This window comes from Bufo bufo, chromosome 8 (genome assembly GCF_905171765.1).
Source record: "Bufo bufo chromosome 8, aBufBuf1.1, whole genome shotgun sequence".
Taxonomy (NCBI): domain Eukaryota; kingdom Metazoa; phylum Chordata; class Amphibia; order Anura; family Bufonidae; genus Bufo; species Bufo bufo.
The window spans coordinates 60619134-60638057 of record NC_053396.1 but is presented as its reverse complement, the minus strand read 5'-3'; the positions used below and the strand labels follow the sequence as shown (position 1 = coordinate 60638057).

Sequence of the window (18924 nt, the reverse complement as noted above, 5' to 3'; positions counted from 1 at the left end):
ACACCCTATATTAGGTGTGCATAATTATTAGGCAACTTCCTTTCCTTTGGCAAAATGGGTCAAAAGAAGGACTTGACAGGCTCAGAAAAGTCAAAAATAGTGAGATATCTTGCAGAGGGATGCAGCACTCTTAAAATTGCAAAGCTTCTGAAGCGTGATCATCGAACAATCAAGCGTTTCATTCAAAATAGTCAACAGGGTCGCAAGAAGCGTGTGGAAAAACCAAGGCGCAAAATAACTGCCCATGAACTGAGAAAAGTCAAGCGTGCAGCTGCCAAGATGCCACTTGCCACCAGTTTGGCCATATTTCAGAGCTGCAACATCACTGGAGTGCCCAAAAGCACAAGGTGTGCAATACTCAGAGACATGGCCAAGGTAAGAAAGGCTGAAAGACGACCACCACTGAACAAGACACACAAGCTGAAACGTCAAGACTGGGCCAAGAAATATCTCAAGACTGATTTTTCTAAGGTTTTATGGACTGATGAAATGAGAGTGAGTCTTGATGGGCCAGATGGATGGGCCCGTGGCTGGATTGGTAAAGGGCAGAGAGCTCCAGTCCGACTCAGACGCCAGCAAGGTGGAGGTGGAGTACTGGTTTGGGCTGGTATCATCAAAGATGAGCTTGTGGGGCCTTTTCGGGTTGAGGATGGAGTCAAGCTCAACTCCCAGTCCTACTGCCAGTTTCTGGAAGACACCTTCTTCAAGCAGTGGTACAGGAAGAAGTCTGCATCCTTCAAGAAAAACATGATTTTCATGCAGGACAATGCTCCATCACACGCGTCCAAGTACTCCACAGCGTGGCTGGCAAGAAAGGGTATAAAAGAAGAAAATCTAATGACATGGCCTCCTTGTTCACCTGATCTGAACCCCATTGAGAACCTGTGGTCCATCATCAAATGTGAGATTTACAAGGAGGGAAAACAGTACACCTCTCTGAACAGTGTCTGGGAGGCTGTGGTTGCTGCTGCACGCAATGTTGATGGTGAACAGATCAAAACACTGACAGAATCCATGGATGGCAGGCTTTTGAGTGTCCTTGCAAAGAAAGGTGGCTATATTGGTCACTGATTTGTTTTTGTTTTGTTTTTGAATGTCAGAAATGTATATTTGTGAATGTTGAGATGCTATATTGGTTTCACTGGTAAAAATAAATAATTGAAATGGGTATATATTTGTTTTTTGTTAAGTTGCCTAATAATTATGCACAGTAATAGTCACCTGCACACACAGATATCCCCCTAAAATAGCTAAAACTAAAAACAAACTAAAAACTACTTCCAAAAATATTCAGCTTTGATATTAATGAGTTTTTTGGGTTCATTGAGAACATGGTTGTTGTTCAATAATAAAATTAATCCTCAAAAATACAACTTGCCTAATAATTCTGCACTCCCTGTATATACTCACCACATGTATATGTTCTTTGCTTGAAAAAGGCTCTAGTGCTGAGCCGAAACGTTGCACCGCACGGGTGAATAAAGGAGTTATTTTTTATCATCTAAAGGAGTGCCGTTCATTTTCTGTACTATAAATATTACTAGATATGACTACCTCAATAATTGAAAGTGTGTCTCTAACAATGTAGAAAAAGATCTGATCAAAAATTTATGCCTAGGGTGAAAATGGTATTAAGTGTAAAGATCCCAAATGTTTCTGTTTCTAACAAGAGTTTCTGGAAATCACCACCTCTTTCATTTGGCCTAATTTTTTTTCTATACATGTGACTTTTATCGGATTTAGGTTGAGATCGTGTTTCTCCAAGAAATGTTTTGAGGCACCAAAAATATTGTGATTTTTGTTTTTCTTTTATGTCATTGTTATGTCATTTATATGCTCCCAAAAATAATTTAGTTTTCTTTTGGTACTTCCAATTAGAGGAGTGAATTTTTCAAAAATTTTCTTTTCGGATGGTTCGCCGAATTTCCCAAAAAGATTCGATCCAAATTTATTTGTGACAAATTGCATTAAACAGCTATTTAATGGCTACAGATAGCCTGTATATTGGTGTAGAACACTGTACATTTCAGAAACATGCATAGGGAGTCTTCTGTGGTAGTGAAACAGTACTGTGTCTCAGTATGACACGGAGATGACAGGCGTCACTCTTAGAATCAGTTCACACTTCATTTATTTGGTCAGTTATGGGGCCAAAACTGACCAAATAACTGAAGTGTGAACTAAGCCTTACAGGTCAATGTTAGTGCCAGGTATAAAGAATCGTGCAGTGGCCCAAGATTCCACTGTAAAGTAAAAGAGCGCACTTATTTTACACCGCTGACTCCACATAGATTTCTACAGAACCTGTTCTGTTACACGCTGATACAAGTAGTGTCCCCCCTTAAAGAGTGGAGAGGGTGTCGGCGGTAAGTTTGTCTTGACATCACTGTTTATTTTTCCCTTCCTCTGATCCATCATAAGAATAACCCCCAAAAAACAGATCCTGTCTTTTGAGCCTTGACATGGTAAGCATTTGGTCAATAATCCAGTATTGCTAAGGTAAAAAATAAATAAAAATAAACAGGAGTGGATCCAAAACAGGGATGACACGTGATTGGAAAGTTTGCATGTCTTCTGTGTTTTGTACCCACTCCTGCTTTTGTATTCCAAATCATGAGCAAATCCTGATGCAAAATAGGGACCATATTATGCAGACTTCAAGGCTGCTCCAGAGACAGGATCCATTATGTTTCTAATTTTTCTGTCCTTCTGACAGCTCAGAATAGGGTAAAATAGAGTGGTGAGGTGGCAACCGTATGAGGAGTCAACACAGTGGCCCGGTGACAGATTGGTGAGGTAGCAACAGCATGAGGAGTCAACAGAGTAGCCCAGTGACAGAGTGGTGAAGGTGGCAACAGCATAGTCAACACAGTGGCCCAGTGACAGAGTGGTGAGGTGGAAACAGCATGAGGAGTCAGAGTGTCCCAGTCACTGAGCGATGAATGTGACAACAGCATGAGGAGTCAACAGGGTGGCCCACACACATAGTGGTGAGGGTGGCAACAGCAAGAGGAGTCAACACAGTGGCCCAGTGACAGAGCAGTAAGATGGCAACAGCATGACGAGTCAACACAGTAGCCCAGTCACAGAGTGGTGAGGGTGGGAACAGCATGAGGTGTCAACACAGTGCCCAGTGACAGTAGTGAGGATGGCAACAGCATGAGGAGTCCACATAGTGGCCCAGTCTCAGAGTGAGGAGGTGGGGGGTAAAAGCAATGGCAATAACAGCACAAGATGCAGGGTGGCAGTAGGAGCACATGGCAGCAGGTGTGTGGCATCAGGCGGATGCAGCATTTGAATAGTGGCTGAAGCAGGTGGCCAGAAGAAATTAGTCTCTTTTGACAAAGTTTGGGTGTTTAACCCAGAATGATCTAGTCTGATGCATCAGGCACTGGCGTGTGGAAATCCTGGCTGATCTATGCGTGATTTATCTTCACAAAGGTTAGTCTCTCCACATTTTGGGTGGAAAGGCAAGTTCTCCTTGGGGTAACTATGCCCCCGCTGCAATAAACACCCGCTCTGATGCCACACTACTGTCCGGGGAGGAAAGCTTGTCCAGCCGCAAATCAGGGGATCTTGGATGTAGGGTGGCAGGGTGTAGTCTAAGGATGTCACCATCTGCTGGTTCAGGATCTGGTTCAGAGCTGGTACTGCTCCTGCCACCCCTCCCCCCCTCCACACACACACACACACACACACACCCACACACCTTCCAGCAGCCATGGCAGTGCAAGATCTAATAACTATGTATAAATATATCAGGGGTCAGTATAGAGATCTCTCCAATCTGTTTATCTCCAGGACTGTGACTGTGACAAAGGGACATCCTCTGCGTCTGGAGGAAAGAAGGTTTGTACAGAGCAGTCAGACTATGGAACTCTCTTCCTGAGGAGGTGGTGATGGTAAAGTCACTAAAAGAGTTCAAGAGGGGCCTGGATGTATTTCTGGAATATAATAATATTACAGGCTATAGCTACTAGAGATGGGTCGTTGATCCGGGGAGTTATTCTGATTGCCTGATTGGAGTCGGGAAGGAATTTTTTCCCCTTAGGGCTCATGCACACAACCGTTGTTGTTTTGCGGTCCATTTTTCACTGATTCGTTGTTCCGTATCTGAGTTTTTTTTTCTCTGATTTAAGTCCTCTTCTGTTCCGTTATTGCACAAAACATATCCGTATGGTTTCTGTAATTCATCCGTTTTTTGCGGATCGTATATAGAAACTAACTTATTAATCACCAAACACAAGCAATATGGGCTGGGCATAGCATTTCTACAGTATGGATTCTCAAAATACGGATGAAATACAGATGACATATGGATGTGTTCTGTGTGTGTTCTGTATTTTTTGCGGACCCGTTGACTTGAATGGGGCCTCGGACCGTGATTTGCGGACAGTAATAGGACATACACAACTTTTTTGCTGAATGGCCATGCGGACAAAAGGAAACGGAATGCACACGGAGTAACTTCTGTATTTTCTACAGCCCCATTGAAGTAAATTGTTCCGCATACGGTCCACAATAAAAGCTAGAGATGGGACGGGGGATTCGTCGAATCCACGAATCCCTCGAATCTTGCTGGATTTGTGGGATTCGTGGACTCGAATCCCGACGTAATTTGCCTGAAACGAATCCGACGAATCCGGTGGGAGGGACTGGGAGGCGGAGCTGGGGGCCGGTGCGTTCACTGTGCTCCGGCCCCTCCGCTCCAGTAGTTATAAAATGTGTAATTGTGATTAATAATCATGCTGCCCCCTCTGTCTGTAGTATTACATTCAATAAATCTTACTTACAGGGCTACTGCTATCGTAATCCAGGCCGGCCGGGCAGACGAGCGGCAGCGTCACTGACTGACGTCACCTGCTTGCGCCGCCTGCTACATTTATAAAGCAGGCGGCGCAAGCAGGTGACGTCAGTCAGTGACGCTGCCGCTCGTCTGCCCGGCCGGCCTGTTACGATAGCAGTAGCCCTGTAAGTAAGATTTATTGAATGTAATACTACAGACAGAGGGGGCAGCATGATTATTAATCACAATTACACATTTTATAACTACTGGAGCGGCAATGGGGGGGTCTGTGGATGACACTGTTAAGGGGTGGGGGGTGGGTCTGTGGATGGCACTGTTATAGGGTGGGGGGGTCTGTGGATGGCACTGTTATAGGGTGGGGGGGGGTCTGTGGATGGCACTGTTATGGGGTGGGGGGGTCTGTGGATGGCACTGTTATGGGGTGGGGGGGTCTGTGGATGGCACTGTTATAGGGTGGGGGGGTCTGTGGATGGCACTGTTATAGGATGGGGGGGGTCTGTGGATGGCACTGTTATAGGATGGGGGGGTCTGTGGATGGCACTGTTATATGATGGGGGGGTCTGTGGATGGCACTGTTATAGGATGGGGGGGGGGTCTGTGGATGGCACTGTTATAGGATGGGGGGGTCTGTGGATGGCACTGTTATGGGGTGGGGGGGTCTGTGGATGGCACTGTTATAGGATGGGGGGTCTGTGGATGGCACTGTTATGGGGTGGGGGGGTCTGTGGATGGCACTGTTATGGGGTGGGGGGGTCTGTGGATGGCACTGGTATGGGGTGGGGGATCTGTGAATGCCAGGGGGAGAGGTGAGGCACTATGATACTACTGGCACATTGGGGGGAGGCACTATGATACGGGCACATTATGGGGGGAGGTGGCACTATGATACGGGCACATTGGGGGGGAGATGGCACTATGATACCGGCACATGGGGGGAGGAGAGAGGCACTCCGCACTTGATACTGGCACATGATTAGGGGGGCATCTATGGGGACACTTACTGGCACATTATTGGGTGGCACTGTGGGGCCACTTCTTATTGGCCCATTATTTGGGGGCATCTACTGAGGCCACAAAGAAGGGGTATTTTATATGGGGGGCTCTGTGTGGTACTAGTATTATCAGGGGTATTATCTGTTTCTGCAATATAGTATTGGGGAGCACAGCGGAACAGTATTGGGGGTGTTAGGATGATTTGTCCAGAAAATGGGAGGATGATGGAAAAGTAGTAAACTAAGATTTTTTTTTTTTGTCAAGCTGCAGAGACAAAAAATGGCTGAAAACTGGTGGTCTGGTCTGAAGGTCTGAAAGGAGAAGATGAGGAAAGAGAACATCTACAAGAGACGTCACTGGATGTAAGAGGTATGTGGCTGTATTACCCTGTATGTTCTGTAGTGATAGGAGCAGGGGTCATCGCGGTCATATAGGGTGCGACCGTGACTGGGAGGTGGAGGTTCAGACAAACTGACGCGGTCTGACTTTGTTTCTTACACCGTCCGTTCACACAATTATGTACAGGATTCGTCGGATTCGAGATTCGAAAGATTCAATATATTCGAGAACCTTTTCGGATTCGGATTCGAAAAAAATTGGATTCGTCCCACCTCTAATAAAAACGAAAGCAGAAAGAAAATAAGTTTGTGTGCATGAGCCCTTAAGTATAGAAAATTGGCTTCTACCTAGGTTTTTTTGCCTTCCTCTAGATCATCTTGCAGGATAACAGGCCGAACTAGATGGACAGATGTCTTTTTTTCGACCTTATAAACTATGTTACTATGAGAGTAAAAAATAATACCTAAAGAAAATAATCTAGCAGAATAAGCATGGTGGAAAACTGCATGGAAATGACAGGAGACACATTTACTTGGATAGGTACATTTAATGAGGAGACCACATACACCATTGCTGTTTGTTACAATGGCAGAAGACACACTGAGGTTAACAGACCAAAACTATTTTAATACGCTTGACCCCAAAGTGAACTGTGAACCTCTACTCTTCATTAAACCACCAGGTAAGAAAAATGGTGTAAAGTAGAACTGGTTTAGGCTACTTTCACACTGGCGTTTCTGGGTCCGCCTGTGAGATCCGTTTCAAGGCTCTCACAAGCGGCCCAAAACAGATCAGTTTAGCCCCAATGCATTCTGAATGGATAAGGATCCGTTCAGAATGCATCAATTTGCCTCCGTTCAGCCTCCATTCTGTTCTGGAGGCGGACACCAAAACGCTGCTTGCAGCGTTTTGATGTCCACCTGAGGATGTGGAGCCATGTAAGTCAATGGGGACGGATCCCTTTTCAATGACACAATATGGTGCAATTGAAAACTGTTACGCCTCCTATTGATTTTCAGTGTAAGTCATTATCATGAACAAAAAAAATAAAAAATACCAGATGGATCCGCACCTAACGCAGTTGTGAAAGTAGTCTTAGTTGCCCATAGCAACTAATCAGATTCTACCTTTCATTTTTGACAGCTCCTTTGGAAAAATGAAAGCCAGAATCTGGTGGCTATGGGCAACCAAGCCAGTTCTACTTTACACCAGTTTGATAAATGACCCCCGTTATTTGTTTACATTTTCTGTTGTCTAAATCAGGGATACATCTTATAGCCATGTGATTAGAAAAAACATGGCTGCTTTTTTCCAAAAACAGCACCACCCTGCTCAGTTTTATTGAAGTCGATGGGGCAGAACTGCACACAACCTGTGGAAAATGGTTAGGATGTTTTGGGAAGAAAGCAGCCATGTTTGACTAATTCTGGATACTAAATCTGGATACTACTACTACTAGAACTAGATACTGGATACTACTACTACTACTACTAGAACTAGATACTGGATACTACTACTACTACTACTAGAACTAGATACTGGATACTACTACTACTACTAGAACTAGATACTGGATACTACTACTACTAGAACTAGATACTGGATACTACTACTACTACTACTACTACTAGAACTAGATACTGGATACTACTACTACCTGAACTAGATACTGGATACTACTACTACTACTACTACTAGAACTAGATACTGGATAATACTACTACTACTACTACTACTACTAGAACTAGATACTGGATACTACTACTACTACTACTACTAGAACTAGATACTGGATACTACTACTACTAGAACTAGATACTGGATACTACTACTACTAGAACTAGATACTGGATACTACTACTACTACTACTAGAACTAGATACTGGATACTACTACTACTACTACTACTACTACTAGAACTAGATACTGGATACTACTACTACTAGAACTAGATACTGGATACTACTACTACTAGAACTAGATACTGGATACTACTACTACTACTACTAGAACTAGATACTGGATACTACTACTACTACTACTACTAGAACTAGATACTGGATACTACTACTACTAGAACTAGATACTGGATACTACTACTACTACTAGAACTGGATACTGGATACTACTACTACTACTAGAACTAGATACTGGATACTACTACTACTACTACTAGAACTAGATACTGGATACTACTACTACTACTACTACTAGAACTAGATACTGGATACTACTACTACTACTACTACTAGAACTAGATACTGGATACTACTACTACTACTACTAGAACTAGATACTGGATACTACTACTACTAGAACTAGATACTGGATACTACTACTACTAGAACTAGATACTGGATACTACTACTACTACTACTACTAGAACTAGATACTGGATACTACTACTACTACTACTACTAGAACTAGATACTGGATACTACTACTACTAGAACTAGATACTGGATACTACTACTACTAGAACTAGATACTGGATACTACTACCACTAGAACTAGATACTGAATACTACTACTACTAGAACTAGATACTGGATACTACTACTACTAGAACTAGATACTGGATACTACTACTACTACTAGAACTAGATACTGGATACTACTACTACTACTAGAACTAGATACTGGATACTACTACTAGAACTAGATACTGGATACTACTACTAGAACTAGATACTGGATACTACTACTACTACTAGAACTAGATACTGGATACTACTACTAGAACTAGATACTGGATACTACTACTACTACTAGATACTACTACTACTACTACTACTACTACTACTACTACTACTACATACTACTAGAACTAGATACTACTAGAACTAGATACTACTAGAACTAGATACTACCTACTACTACCACTACTACTACTACTACTACTGCTACTACTACTACTACTACTACTACTACTACTACTACTACTACTACTACTACTACTACTCTTTTGTTTGCATCACCATGTTATGACCCCATAGCTTTTTAATATGGATGACTTCGGAGTTGTGGGGGGGGGGGGCCTATTTTTGTGGGGTGATCTGAAGTTTTTATTAATACCATTTTGGGTTGTGTATGACTTTTTGATCCCTTTTATTAAATTTTTGGGCTGTGAAAAAGAAATTTTTAATCTAATGAAGGGGCAACAAGCAGGGCTGGCTCCATAGGAACATTGTTGTGGTAGACCTTGGATCCTTCAGAGGTCCTGAGGCTCCTTAGGAACTGAACGGCTCCCTCGATCTCAGCACAGGGGAGCAATTGACCTCATCATCTGAGGGGTTAAAAGTCTATGACTGGTGTTATTTCTGATCTTGGCAGTCAGGGCAAATGCAAACAGTGGAGGGCCAAAAGAACCTACTATGATATCTCACAGTCTGATAGAAGCAGCAAGGAGGGTTAGAAGAAGGAGGGTGGTGGCGGCAGCAATAAGACTAAGCTGAGCTTGGCAGCCTGTAGCTCTGCCATCTGGCAGTTTTTCACCACGTTGCCGGAATACAGAAGCATTGCCATGTACAAGCTGTGCAAAAACTAAATAAGACATGGGTAGCCAAACACAAATGTAGGCACCACAGCTCTATTGAACCACATGAAGTGGCATCACCCCATCCTGTGGGCAGGCAAAGGTAGCAGCCAGCTTTCTCAACAGGAGGGCCCTTTTTCTCCTGGTCCCACTTGCAGCAGCCAGGCTGTATCCACCGGTAGTATGGTTTCACATCATTGTCACCCCTTTCCACTTCTTCCAATCAGACTTCTCCTCTGCTACATTGTCAACTATTGATAATGGATTGCAACAACTTTACACGCCCAGCAATCCACTGGTGTGCAAGCTTAATTTCCACCTGGCCAAGTTGCTGGCGGTGTAGTTGCTACCATACTATTTAGTTGAGTCTACTGCCTTTAGGCAGGTGATAGCATGCACTCAGCCTCATTGGAAGATACCCAGCTGCCATTATTTCTCCCATAAACCCATTTCTGTCTTGTACTCTCACGTTGTGGACAACATGGGCCATTCCCTGCGATTCTTGCTGTGCAGCAAGGTTCACGCCACGGTGGACACCTGGAGCAGCTGTTACAGACAGGGACAGTACATGGGTCAATGTTTTTTGCAACAGTGGCGAGGCAGCACCCCGGAAAATAGGAAAATAGCACATGCTCCCTGCATGGAGCATGTGATCAATCTACTTGTGCAACTCTTCTTAGATAAGTACACTGGCTTGGATCTGGCCTTGCTGACTTTCCCCATCTTGCTACTTTTGCTGTCTGCCTGCATGCCATCCTGCCTCCATCATGCCACTGCTGCCCCCATGCTATTGCTGTGGCCTTCCAGGCATCATGTTCTGTACAGATGCTGCTTTCATCATGTCACTGCTGCCTTCATGCCACTGCTGCTGCCTACTACCATCATCTTCCATAAGGCAGCTGCTGCCTCCATCATGCTGCAGCCTGCCTGCCAACATGTACCATATAGCTGCTGCTGCCACTGCCGCCTCAGCTGCTGCTGCTCCTTGCGGTTAATCCCCTATTGTCACCACTAATATTGCTATGCATCTGCCACTACTACCACTACCATTACTACTACTACCCGTAGACAGCCAACCTACTGACTTGTATGTTCCATGCTATGCTGCTTTTGCTTCCACTACTATTGCAGCCAAATGCCTCTTACTACCCTATCCTTTCTATATCCACACTGCTGCTACTCCCAATTAAAGGAGAATTTTTCTAGGCTCTCTTTGAACAAGCTACTTTTTCTTCTGACAATTACCACTTGTGAGGGTTGTATAGGCAGGCATTCTGACCCTGTCAAGGCATAATTTTTGGATGCTTGGTTCCCCAACAAACCACATTATTTCCCGATAACACCATGTTGTTTAAACACCATCTGCTTCTGATAAGGGACAATTTTTTGGAAGTTTTCGAATATGAAAAAGCATAACGCCTGTGACAGTGTGTTGTGTTTTTAATAACACTGTATCTTAGGCTACTTTCACACTAGCATTCAGAGAGGATCCGTCTGGTGTCTGCACAGACGGATCCTCTCCTATAATGCAGACGTTTGGATCTGTTCAGAACGGATCCGTCTGCATTATAGTTTAGAAAAAATTCTAAGTCTGAAAGTAGTTCAGACGGATCTGTCCAGACTTTACATGGAAAGTCAATGGGGGACGGATCCGTTTGAAAATTGAGCCATATTGTGTCAACTTCAAACGGATCCGCCCCCATTGACTTACATTTGCCTCCGCGCTGCAAGCAGCGTTCGGGTGTCCGCCTGCTGAGCGGAGCGGAGGCTGAACGCTGCCAGACTGATGCATTCTGAGCGGATCCGCATCCACTCAGAATGCATTGGTAGCTGGACGGATGCGTTCGGGGCCGCTTGTGAGACCCTTCAAACGGAGCTCACAAAAGGAGGCCCGACGCTAGTGTGAAAGTAGCCTTAACCCTGTTAAACATGCATTTAGCCATAGCTAGTTATGTCAGTGTCACTCATACATGATTTACTATTGCTATCATTGTGTTAGAGAGCTTGCGTTGGGGGGAGGGAAAAAATAAACGAAAAGGAATGACTTGTCCTAGGAGACACAACGGTGCTATATACCAATTTTCAGGGCAATTGGAGCAACTTTGGCTCAGTCTAAAATCAATTTGAGTCTGAACCAATCTGTTTGAAAAATTAGGCGAACCTGAAACGAACCGAATCTCGAGTGGCTTGTTCATCTCAATTAGGGACCAAGTAAGAAACAACTTACCCATTTTAGGTAAAACAAAACCGACAGGGTTTGGCCATAGACCTTGAATGAAGTCCCACATCAATTCACTGAGTAAATATTTTGTAGGCGGCAGTTGTGATAAATTTGTAATGAAAATGGACATCTCACTGTTTGTTTTTTCCATATCTATTCTGTAATAAAAAATAAATGTGTTAAATATTTCCTTTTTTTTTTTTCCCATTTAGTATTATTTTATTACACAAAGGCAAAAATGCCCATATTTTATGCTCTCTATTTTATAGTGTACATTTATGAAATTATTTTGTTTATCATATTTCATTATTGTCAAAAATTCCAAACAGTCCAAATTTTTTTTGCAGAACCAATCTTCTCCTTAGGGCTCATGCACACAAACATATTATCTTTCCGTGTCTGTTCGGCTTTGTTTGTGAATTGTATGCAGAACCATTCATTTCAATGGGTCCTAAAAAAAAAGTGGAAGTTACTCCGTGTGCATTCCGTTTCCGTATGTCTGTATGTCTGTTTTGCAAAAAAATAGAATATGTGCTATTATTGTCCGCATTATGGACAAGGATAGGACTGTTCTATCAGGAGCCAGCTGTTCTGTTCTGTAAAATGCGGAATGCACATGGACGTCATCCGTATTTTTTGTAGATCCGTTTTTGTGGACCACAAAATACATATGGTCGTGTGCATGAGCCCTTGAAGTACTATGAAACGTTGAAGAAGTTTATGTTTATGTACCTGCACCTGCTCCTGAGGAAGGGGAATACTGTCCCCGAAATGTGTTGAGCCACATATTTGTTGAAATAAAGAGATTGATCAGAAGCCTCCAGAAGTGTGCTGCCATCAGTCTTCAACATCTTTACATGCGTTCCTGGTCAGGGGGGTTGAAAGTCAGAGGTGTCTTGAGCTTATCCTGCTGACTACCCCCCAGCGAAGTGAGTGCAGATTTTAATTTGATTTTATCTTTTTAATAATCTCATGCTACTAATTTATTATTTGTTAATCCGTATATTTCCTATATATATTATCCGTCGTCTATGAAAACCTCCTAGATTACCTTACTGGGACCTAGGAACCTTCACAAATTTCCTCCACCTATGTCTGTCTATACTAAACTACCTGAAATATATTATCAATCTATATAGTGAATACACTATACCTAAAACTAAGGGAGTGGTGCTTACCATCTCACACTTTGCAGACATTTACCCCCAACCTGGCGAGATTGTCTCACCATATGGGTATTGTCACATCTATAACCGCCCCGTTCAATAGTTGTACATACCACACAACCTCCACACTGAAAACGGTACGGCCTGCGGGCCTTAATGAACATATTTCATTTGTGTGCTTTTTATGAGATGATATCACCTGGGCCCTCCCCATTTAAACAGCTGATTGCCTACCTACGGCCACCCTAGCGCCGATGCTGCCGCCTGGATACACGTGGCAGACGGCTTTATGTTTGTTTGTCTGTCCTGCATGAGATCTAATGCTCCTGATGAGCTTTTAGCAAAACACATTGAGCATACAATGTGACCACCTATTAGGGCAGATAGCTGTTATAGTCAGTGTGAGGCAGGAATACTGGGCCTGAACTTACATGAGGGACGGGGATATAAGAGAGAGTCACACCCTCAGGGGCAGTCAAGAATATGTATGTGGTGATGTAAATGTGCCCCTTACCCCTAGTTCAGATTAGCCTGACAAATAAAAAACTTTGGCGCCTTTTAGCCCCTTTATGCAAAACGCCGTGCATGTACGGAGAGGATGCATTGCCAGAATGAATTCTGCCGTACATTCACAGTGGGCTGATCGGGCGGGCACCGGAGCGGTGTGCGCCCGATGACTGCAGGGGTCCGGCAGTCCCTTATAGCCAGGCCCCTGCTGTATCCACTGGCATCGCTGTAAAATCCGATGCCGGCGGATTAACCGCTTCTATGCCGCGGTCCGCGCTGACTGCGGCATAGAAGGGGTTTGTGGCGGGTGAAGGAGCGCATCGAGTCCCCATGCTGCTGTGGCGGGGACTCGATATGTCAGAAGGCAGCCCAATGCCTTGCACGGCATCGGGACCTGCCTTCTACGGGTGCCGAGGAGATTCAGCCTCAGGCTTGGTCTCCAAGGCAACCTGTCCGTGTGCTACTCACTGTAGTACGCGAACAGGCAATGCATTACAATACAGATGTATTGTAATGCATTGCAGAGGGGATCAGACCCCCAAAGTTGAAGTCCCAGAGTGGGACAGAAATAAAGTTTAAAAAAAAAAAGTTAAAATTGTGTTTTTAATTAAAAAAAAGTTTCAAGTTAAAAAAAGAAAAAAAATTACTCCTTTCCCCTGATTTTATAATAAAAAATAAAAAAAAACACACATTAGTAGAGATGGCCTTGCGGTTCGCGGCGAACTTTGGCTGAACATGCGAACATATGGCGATATTCGCACCCGCCATATTCTTTTACATTGTGAAGAACTTTGACCCATGACACATCCATCAGGTGGTACAGGACAGCCAATTGAGACGTTTCAGCACATGGACACACCCCCTACCTTATAAATAGACCTGATCTGGCTGTCATTTTACATTCTGTCTTTTGTCAGTGTAGGGAGAGGTTGCTGTGTGGAGCTGGGACAGACTGTCAGTGACACAAATCGCTAGCTAATAGGGCCACAAAAGTCATTTTAAGGACTGTATAGGTGTACTATTGTTTGGTGTGCAGTATATAGGGGTATAATACACTTATACTTTCTAATATAAAAAGCATATTATAATGGATTTGTATTATGCAGCATTGTGACTGGTGAGCGGTTCTGCAGCGATACTACAACTACAAAGAGTGACAAAGGCAATTAGAAAAAAGTATTATAACTGGTGTGATAGACCAGTGGCCCCCCAAAATGACAGATTGAAGCAGGGTGTTATATAACAATATACTTTCATAATAGTGTATTTGGGTACAGCAGAATTTTTTTTTCTGTTTTGCTGCGTTCCCTCTGCTACACACAGTGACAAACGTTACTGGAAAAAAGTATTATAACTGGTGTGACAGACCAGTGGCCCCCCAAAATGACAGATTAAAGCGGGGTGTTATATACCAATATACTTTCATAATAGTGTATTTGGGTACTGCAGAATTTTTGTTTTGTTTTGCTGCGTTCCCTCTGCTACACACAGTGACAAACGTTACTGGAAAAAAGTATTATAACTGGTGTGATATATAGTAATGAGCGGCAGTAGTCATATTAGAATTCGCGATATTTCGCAAATATTTTGTAGAATATTAGGCGAATATTTGCAAATTCGAATATTCGTTATATGCTACGATTTTTTTTACTCGAAAAATCGAGAAGGTAATGATCGCGTAATATGCGAATTTTCGCATTGCAAATTTTTCGTAATGCAAATTTTTATTGCAAATTTTTCAATTGCCGAGCAAAAACATGATTCCTCCCTGCTTCTTGCTTGTGGGCCAATGAGTCATAGCACTATATCGAATATATTAGTTTTTTCGAATATTCGGAATATTCTAAAACAAGAATATATAGCAATACAGCCAATATTCGAAAAAAAAAAAAAAAAACGAATGTAGGGCAATTTAGCTAATATAGTGCTATAATCTTTTTTTTTAATAGTTGTAATTTATTTCCAATCTGAACTTCAGATGAGAAAAAAATTACAACTATTAGACAGAAGATTATAGCACTATATTAGCTAAATTGCTTTATATTATTTTTTTTTTCAAATATTCGCTATATTGCTATATATTCTTGTTTTAGAATATTACGAATATTCGTAAAAACTAATATATTCAATTTTTTTAATATTTGTAATATTCTAAAACAAGAATATACACTCACCTAAAGAATTATTAGGAACACCATACTAATACGGTGTTGGACCCCCTTTTGCCTTCAGAACTGCCTTAATTCTACGTGGCATTGATTCCACAAGGTGCTGATAGCATTCTTTAGAAATGTTGGCCGATATTGATAGGATAGCATCTTGCAGTTGATGGAGATTTGAGGGATGCACATCCAGGGCACGAAGCTCCCGTTCCACCACATCCCAAAGATGCTCTATTGGGTTGAGATCTGACCACAGACACGTGGTGTAGAAAACACGGGCAGGGAAGGTATATAACTTTTACTGCCCACTGGGTGAAACTTCTGACGGCTGTCAAGCATGTAACCCGTGGCACCCGTGTAGATTTGGTTTTACCGCCACAGATTGCATGCAGGCCTGCCTCTTCTTCTCCTCCTCCTACTCCATCCTCCCTCTCCTCCTCAGCTGACTCCTCCTATTCCGCTGCTACCGTTTCTTCCGCTGCACCGCCCAAGATCCCCAGAACCTATTCGACATGCCAGGTGAGACGTTGCCATGCTGTGCTGCGTCTGTTGTGCCTGGAAGCCAAGAGCCACACTGGTCCTGCACTCCTTTCAGCTTTGCGTTCACAGGCAGATCAGTGGCTAACACCGCTCAATTTGACAGTTGGTAAAGTGGTGTGTGACAACGGTGCCAATCTGCTGAGCGTGCTGAAACAGGGCAAAATTACACACGTGCTGTGCATGGCACACGTCCTGAACTTAGTCGTGCAGCGATTCGTTCTCAAATACCCTGTGGTCCAGGACATCTTGCGGCAGGCCAGGAAAATCTCAGGCCATTTCAGAAGATCTTACACGGCCATGGCTCGCCTTGCTGACATTCAGTGGCGACACAACCTGCCTGTCAGACGTCTTATTTGTGACTGCCCGACGCGATGGAACTCAACCTTGTATATGCTTGATAGGCTGCTCTAGCAGAAACGTGCAGTTAACGACTACCTGTACAAACTCTGCGGCAGCACAGGTTCTGGGGATTTTTTTTTGTTTTTTTCACCGTGCCAGTGGCTGCTCATGCGTTGCAGACTTCTGCGGCCATTTGATGAGATCACCAAACTGGTCAGTCGCAGCCATGGTGCCATCAGTGACATCATACCTTACGCCTTCTTTCAGGAGCGTGCATTGCATCGTGTCATTCATCAAGCCGTCGAGGAGCAGGAGCAGGAAGATGAGGAAGTCGCAATGCTGGATAAATTACCAGGGGGGGGGCTACTCCATCTGAGACAAGTCAACAACAGGAGTCGGAAGAGGAGTCAGAGGAGGATGGTGCCGGGGCGGATGAGGAGGAGCAAGAAGAGCATGCTTTAAACCTTTCTTGGATCCGTGGTGTTGTCCGTGGATGGGGGGAGGAGAACGAGGACGACATTATCCTGGATGATAAGCAGGGGCCAGGCCACTACACCGCTTCCAGTTTAGTGCAAATGAGGGCCTTCATGCTCCAGTGTTTTAAGAGGGACCACCGTATAAAAAGCATAAAGGGCAAGGCCCAATACTGGGTGGCAACGTACTTAGACCCCCGTTACAAACAAAAAATGGCGGAAATGTTACCACCATCACAAAGAGGTGTCAGAATGCAGCACTTCCGGGCCTTGCTTTGAGAAATACAGCATTCTGCTTTTGCGTGCGCTGGCAGGGGAATTTCCACTCACAAAGAAACAGTTGCGGGTACCATTTCAACAGCGCCTGCAAGAAGAGGGCGGTTTGAAGATGTGTTGGTCACTTCTGATATGAGATCATTCTTTCAGCCGACCCATCGACAGCTGTCCTCCGGATCCAGCATCAGGGAACGCCTAGACCGACAGGTGTCCGACTACATCGGGTTAACGGCCGATGTGGACGCTCTGAGAAGTGATGAACGCCTGGATTACTGGGTGGGCAGGCTTGACCTCTGGCCAGAGCTTGCACAATTTGCAATGGAACTGTTGGCTTTCCCCAACGTCCAGTGTCCTGTGCAAAAGGACGTTCAGCGCAGCAGGGGGGATTGTGACCGATAAGCGCACTCGCCTAGCTCACGACAGTGTTGACTACCTCACATTTCTAAAAATGAATGGAGGCATGGATCTGGGAGGAATTCAACACATGTGACCAGTAGACCATGTTTGATTCAAATTCCTCATGACAGCCCACAAATATCCGCCACCACCCATAACAATTCATGGTCCCTGTCTTAGGTAAATACAGCGGCATAAAAGGCCTTTTATGTCCGTTGAATGCCTAATTTTTGGGGCCTGTAATGGCCGACACTTACTTCTGTAATGCCTAATGTACCACCAGCCACAGAATACAAAGTTCTTTGCTGTCAGGTGAACGCCTGTCGGCTAATTTTTGGGGTCTGTAATGGTCTACACTTACTTCTGTATCCTGTGAATGCCTAATGTACCTCCAGCCACAGAATACAAAGTTCTTTGCTGTCAGGTGAACGCCTGTTGGCAAATTTTTGGGGCCTGTACTGGCCGACACTTATTTATCCTGTGAATGCCTAATGTACCACCAGCAACAGAATACAAAGTTCTTTGCTGTTAGGTGAACGCCTGTTGGCTAACTTTTGGGGCCTGTAATGGCCAACACTTACTTTCGTATCTGTTGAATGCCTAATGTACCTCCAGCCACAGAATACAAAGTTCTTTGCTGTCAGGTGAACGCCTGTTGACAAATTTTTGGGCCCTGTACTGGACGAGACTTACTTCTTTATCCTGTGAATGCCAAATTTTTCAGACTGGAATTGAAAATCAATGGGTCTGTAAACATTCCGCTAAATTGTGGAATGGATGCGGACCCATTTTACAGACGTGTGAATGGACCCTATATGTATTTGACATGTATTTACCGGCTGCTGTCAGTTCTGGCTGATTTAGGCCAAGCTATTACACTAAAACAGAGAAATATTACAAAAAACAAAATACACATTATAACTGTATAAACGATTTATATAACTTATTATAAAAAAATTAAATAAAATGTATGGCAACTTTTCCAATAGCAGGATCATCTCCTGCACCCCCTTCATGGCCTGGTGTTGCCTCTCCTCCATGGCCTTCATGCGCTCCTGAATGGTCCGCATATCGCTGCACTGCTCCTTCTGCATTTTGGCCAATTTGGCCTTTAATGTCTTCAGTCCTGTTTGAAAAAAATATATATGAACATTATTTGCAATTCTTATT

At 43.7% G+C, this 18924-nt stretch overlaps 1 protein-coding gene across 3 annotated transcripts in view; it reads right to left on the bottom strand.

Moving 5' to 3' along the window:
* LOC120977724 overlaps positions 1 to 18924 on the bottom strand; it is a 660911-nt gene that overhangs the window by 235761 nt on the left and 406226 nt on the right. For 2 of the 3 annotated variants that reach the window (XM_040405798.1, XM_040405797.1), the window contains one exon: positions 11902 to 12053. The exons of the other annotated variant lie outside the window; for it this stretch is intronic. In XM_040405798.1, the coding sequence (XP_040261732.1) occupies positions 11902 to 12053 (152 nt within the window). The remainder of the gene's footprint in view (positions 1 to 11901; positions 12054 to 18924) is intronic. 3 annotated transcript variants of the gene reach the window in all.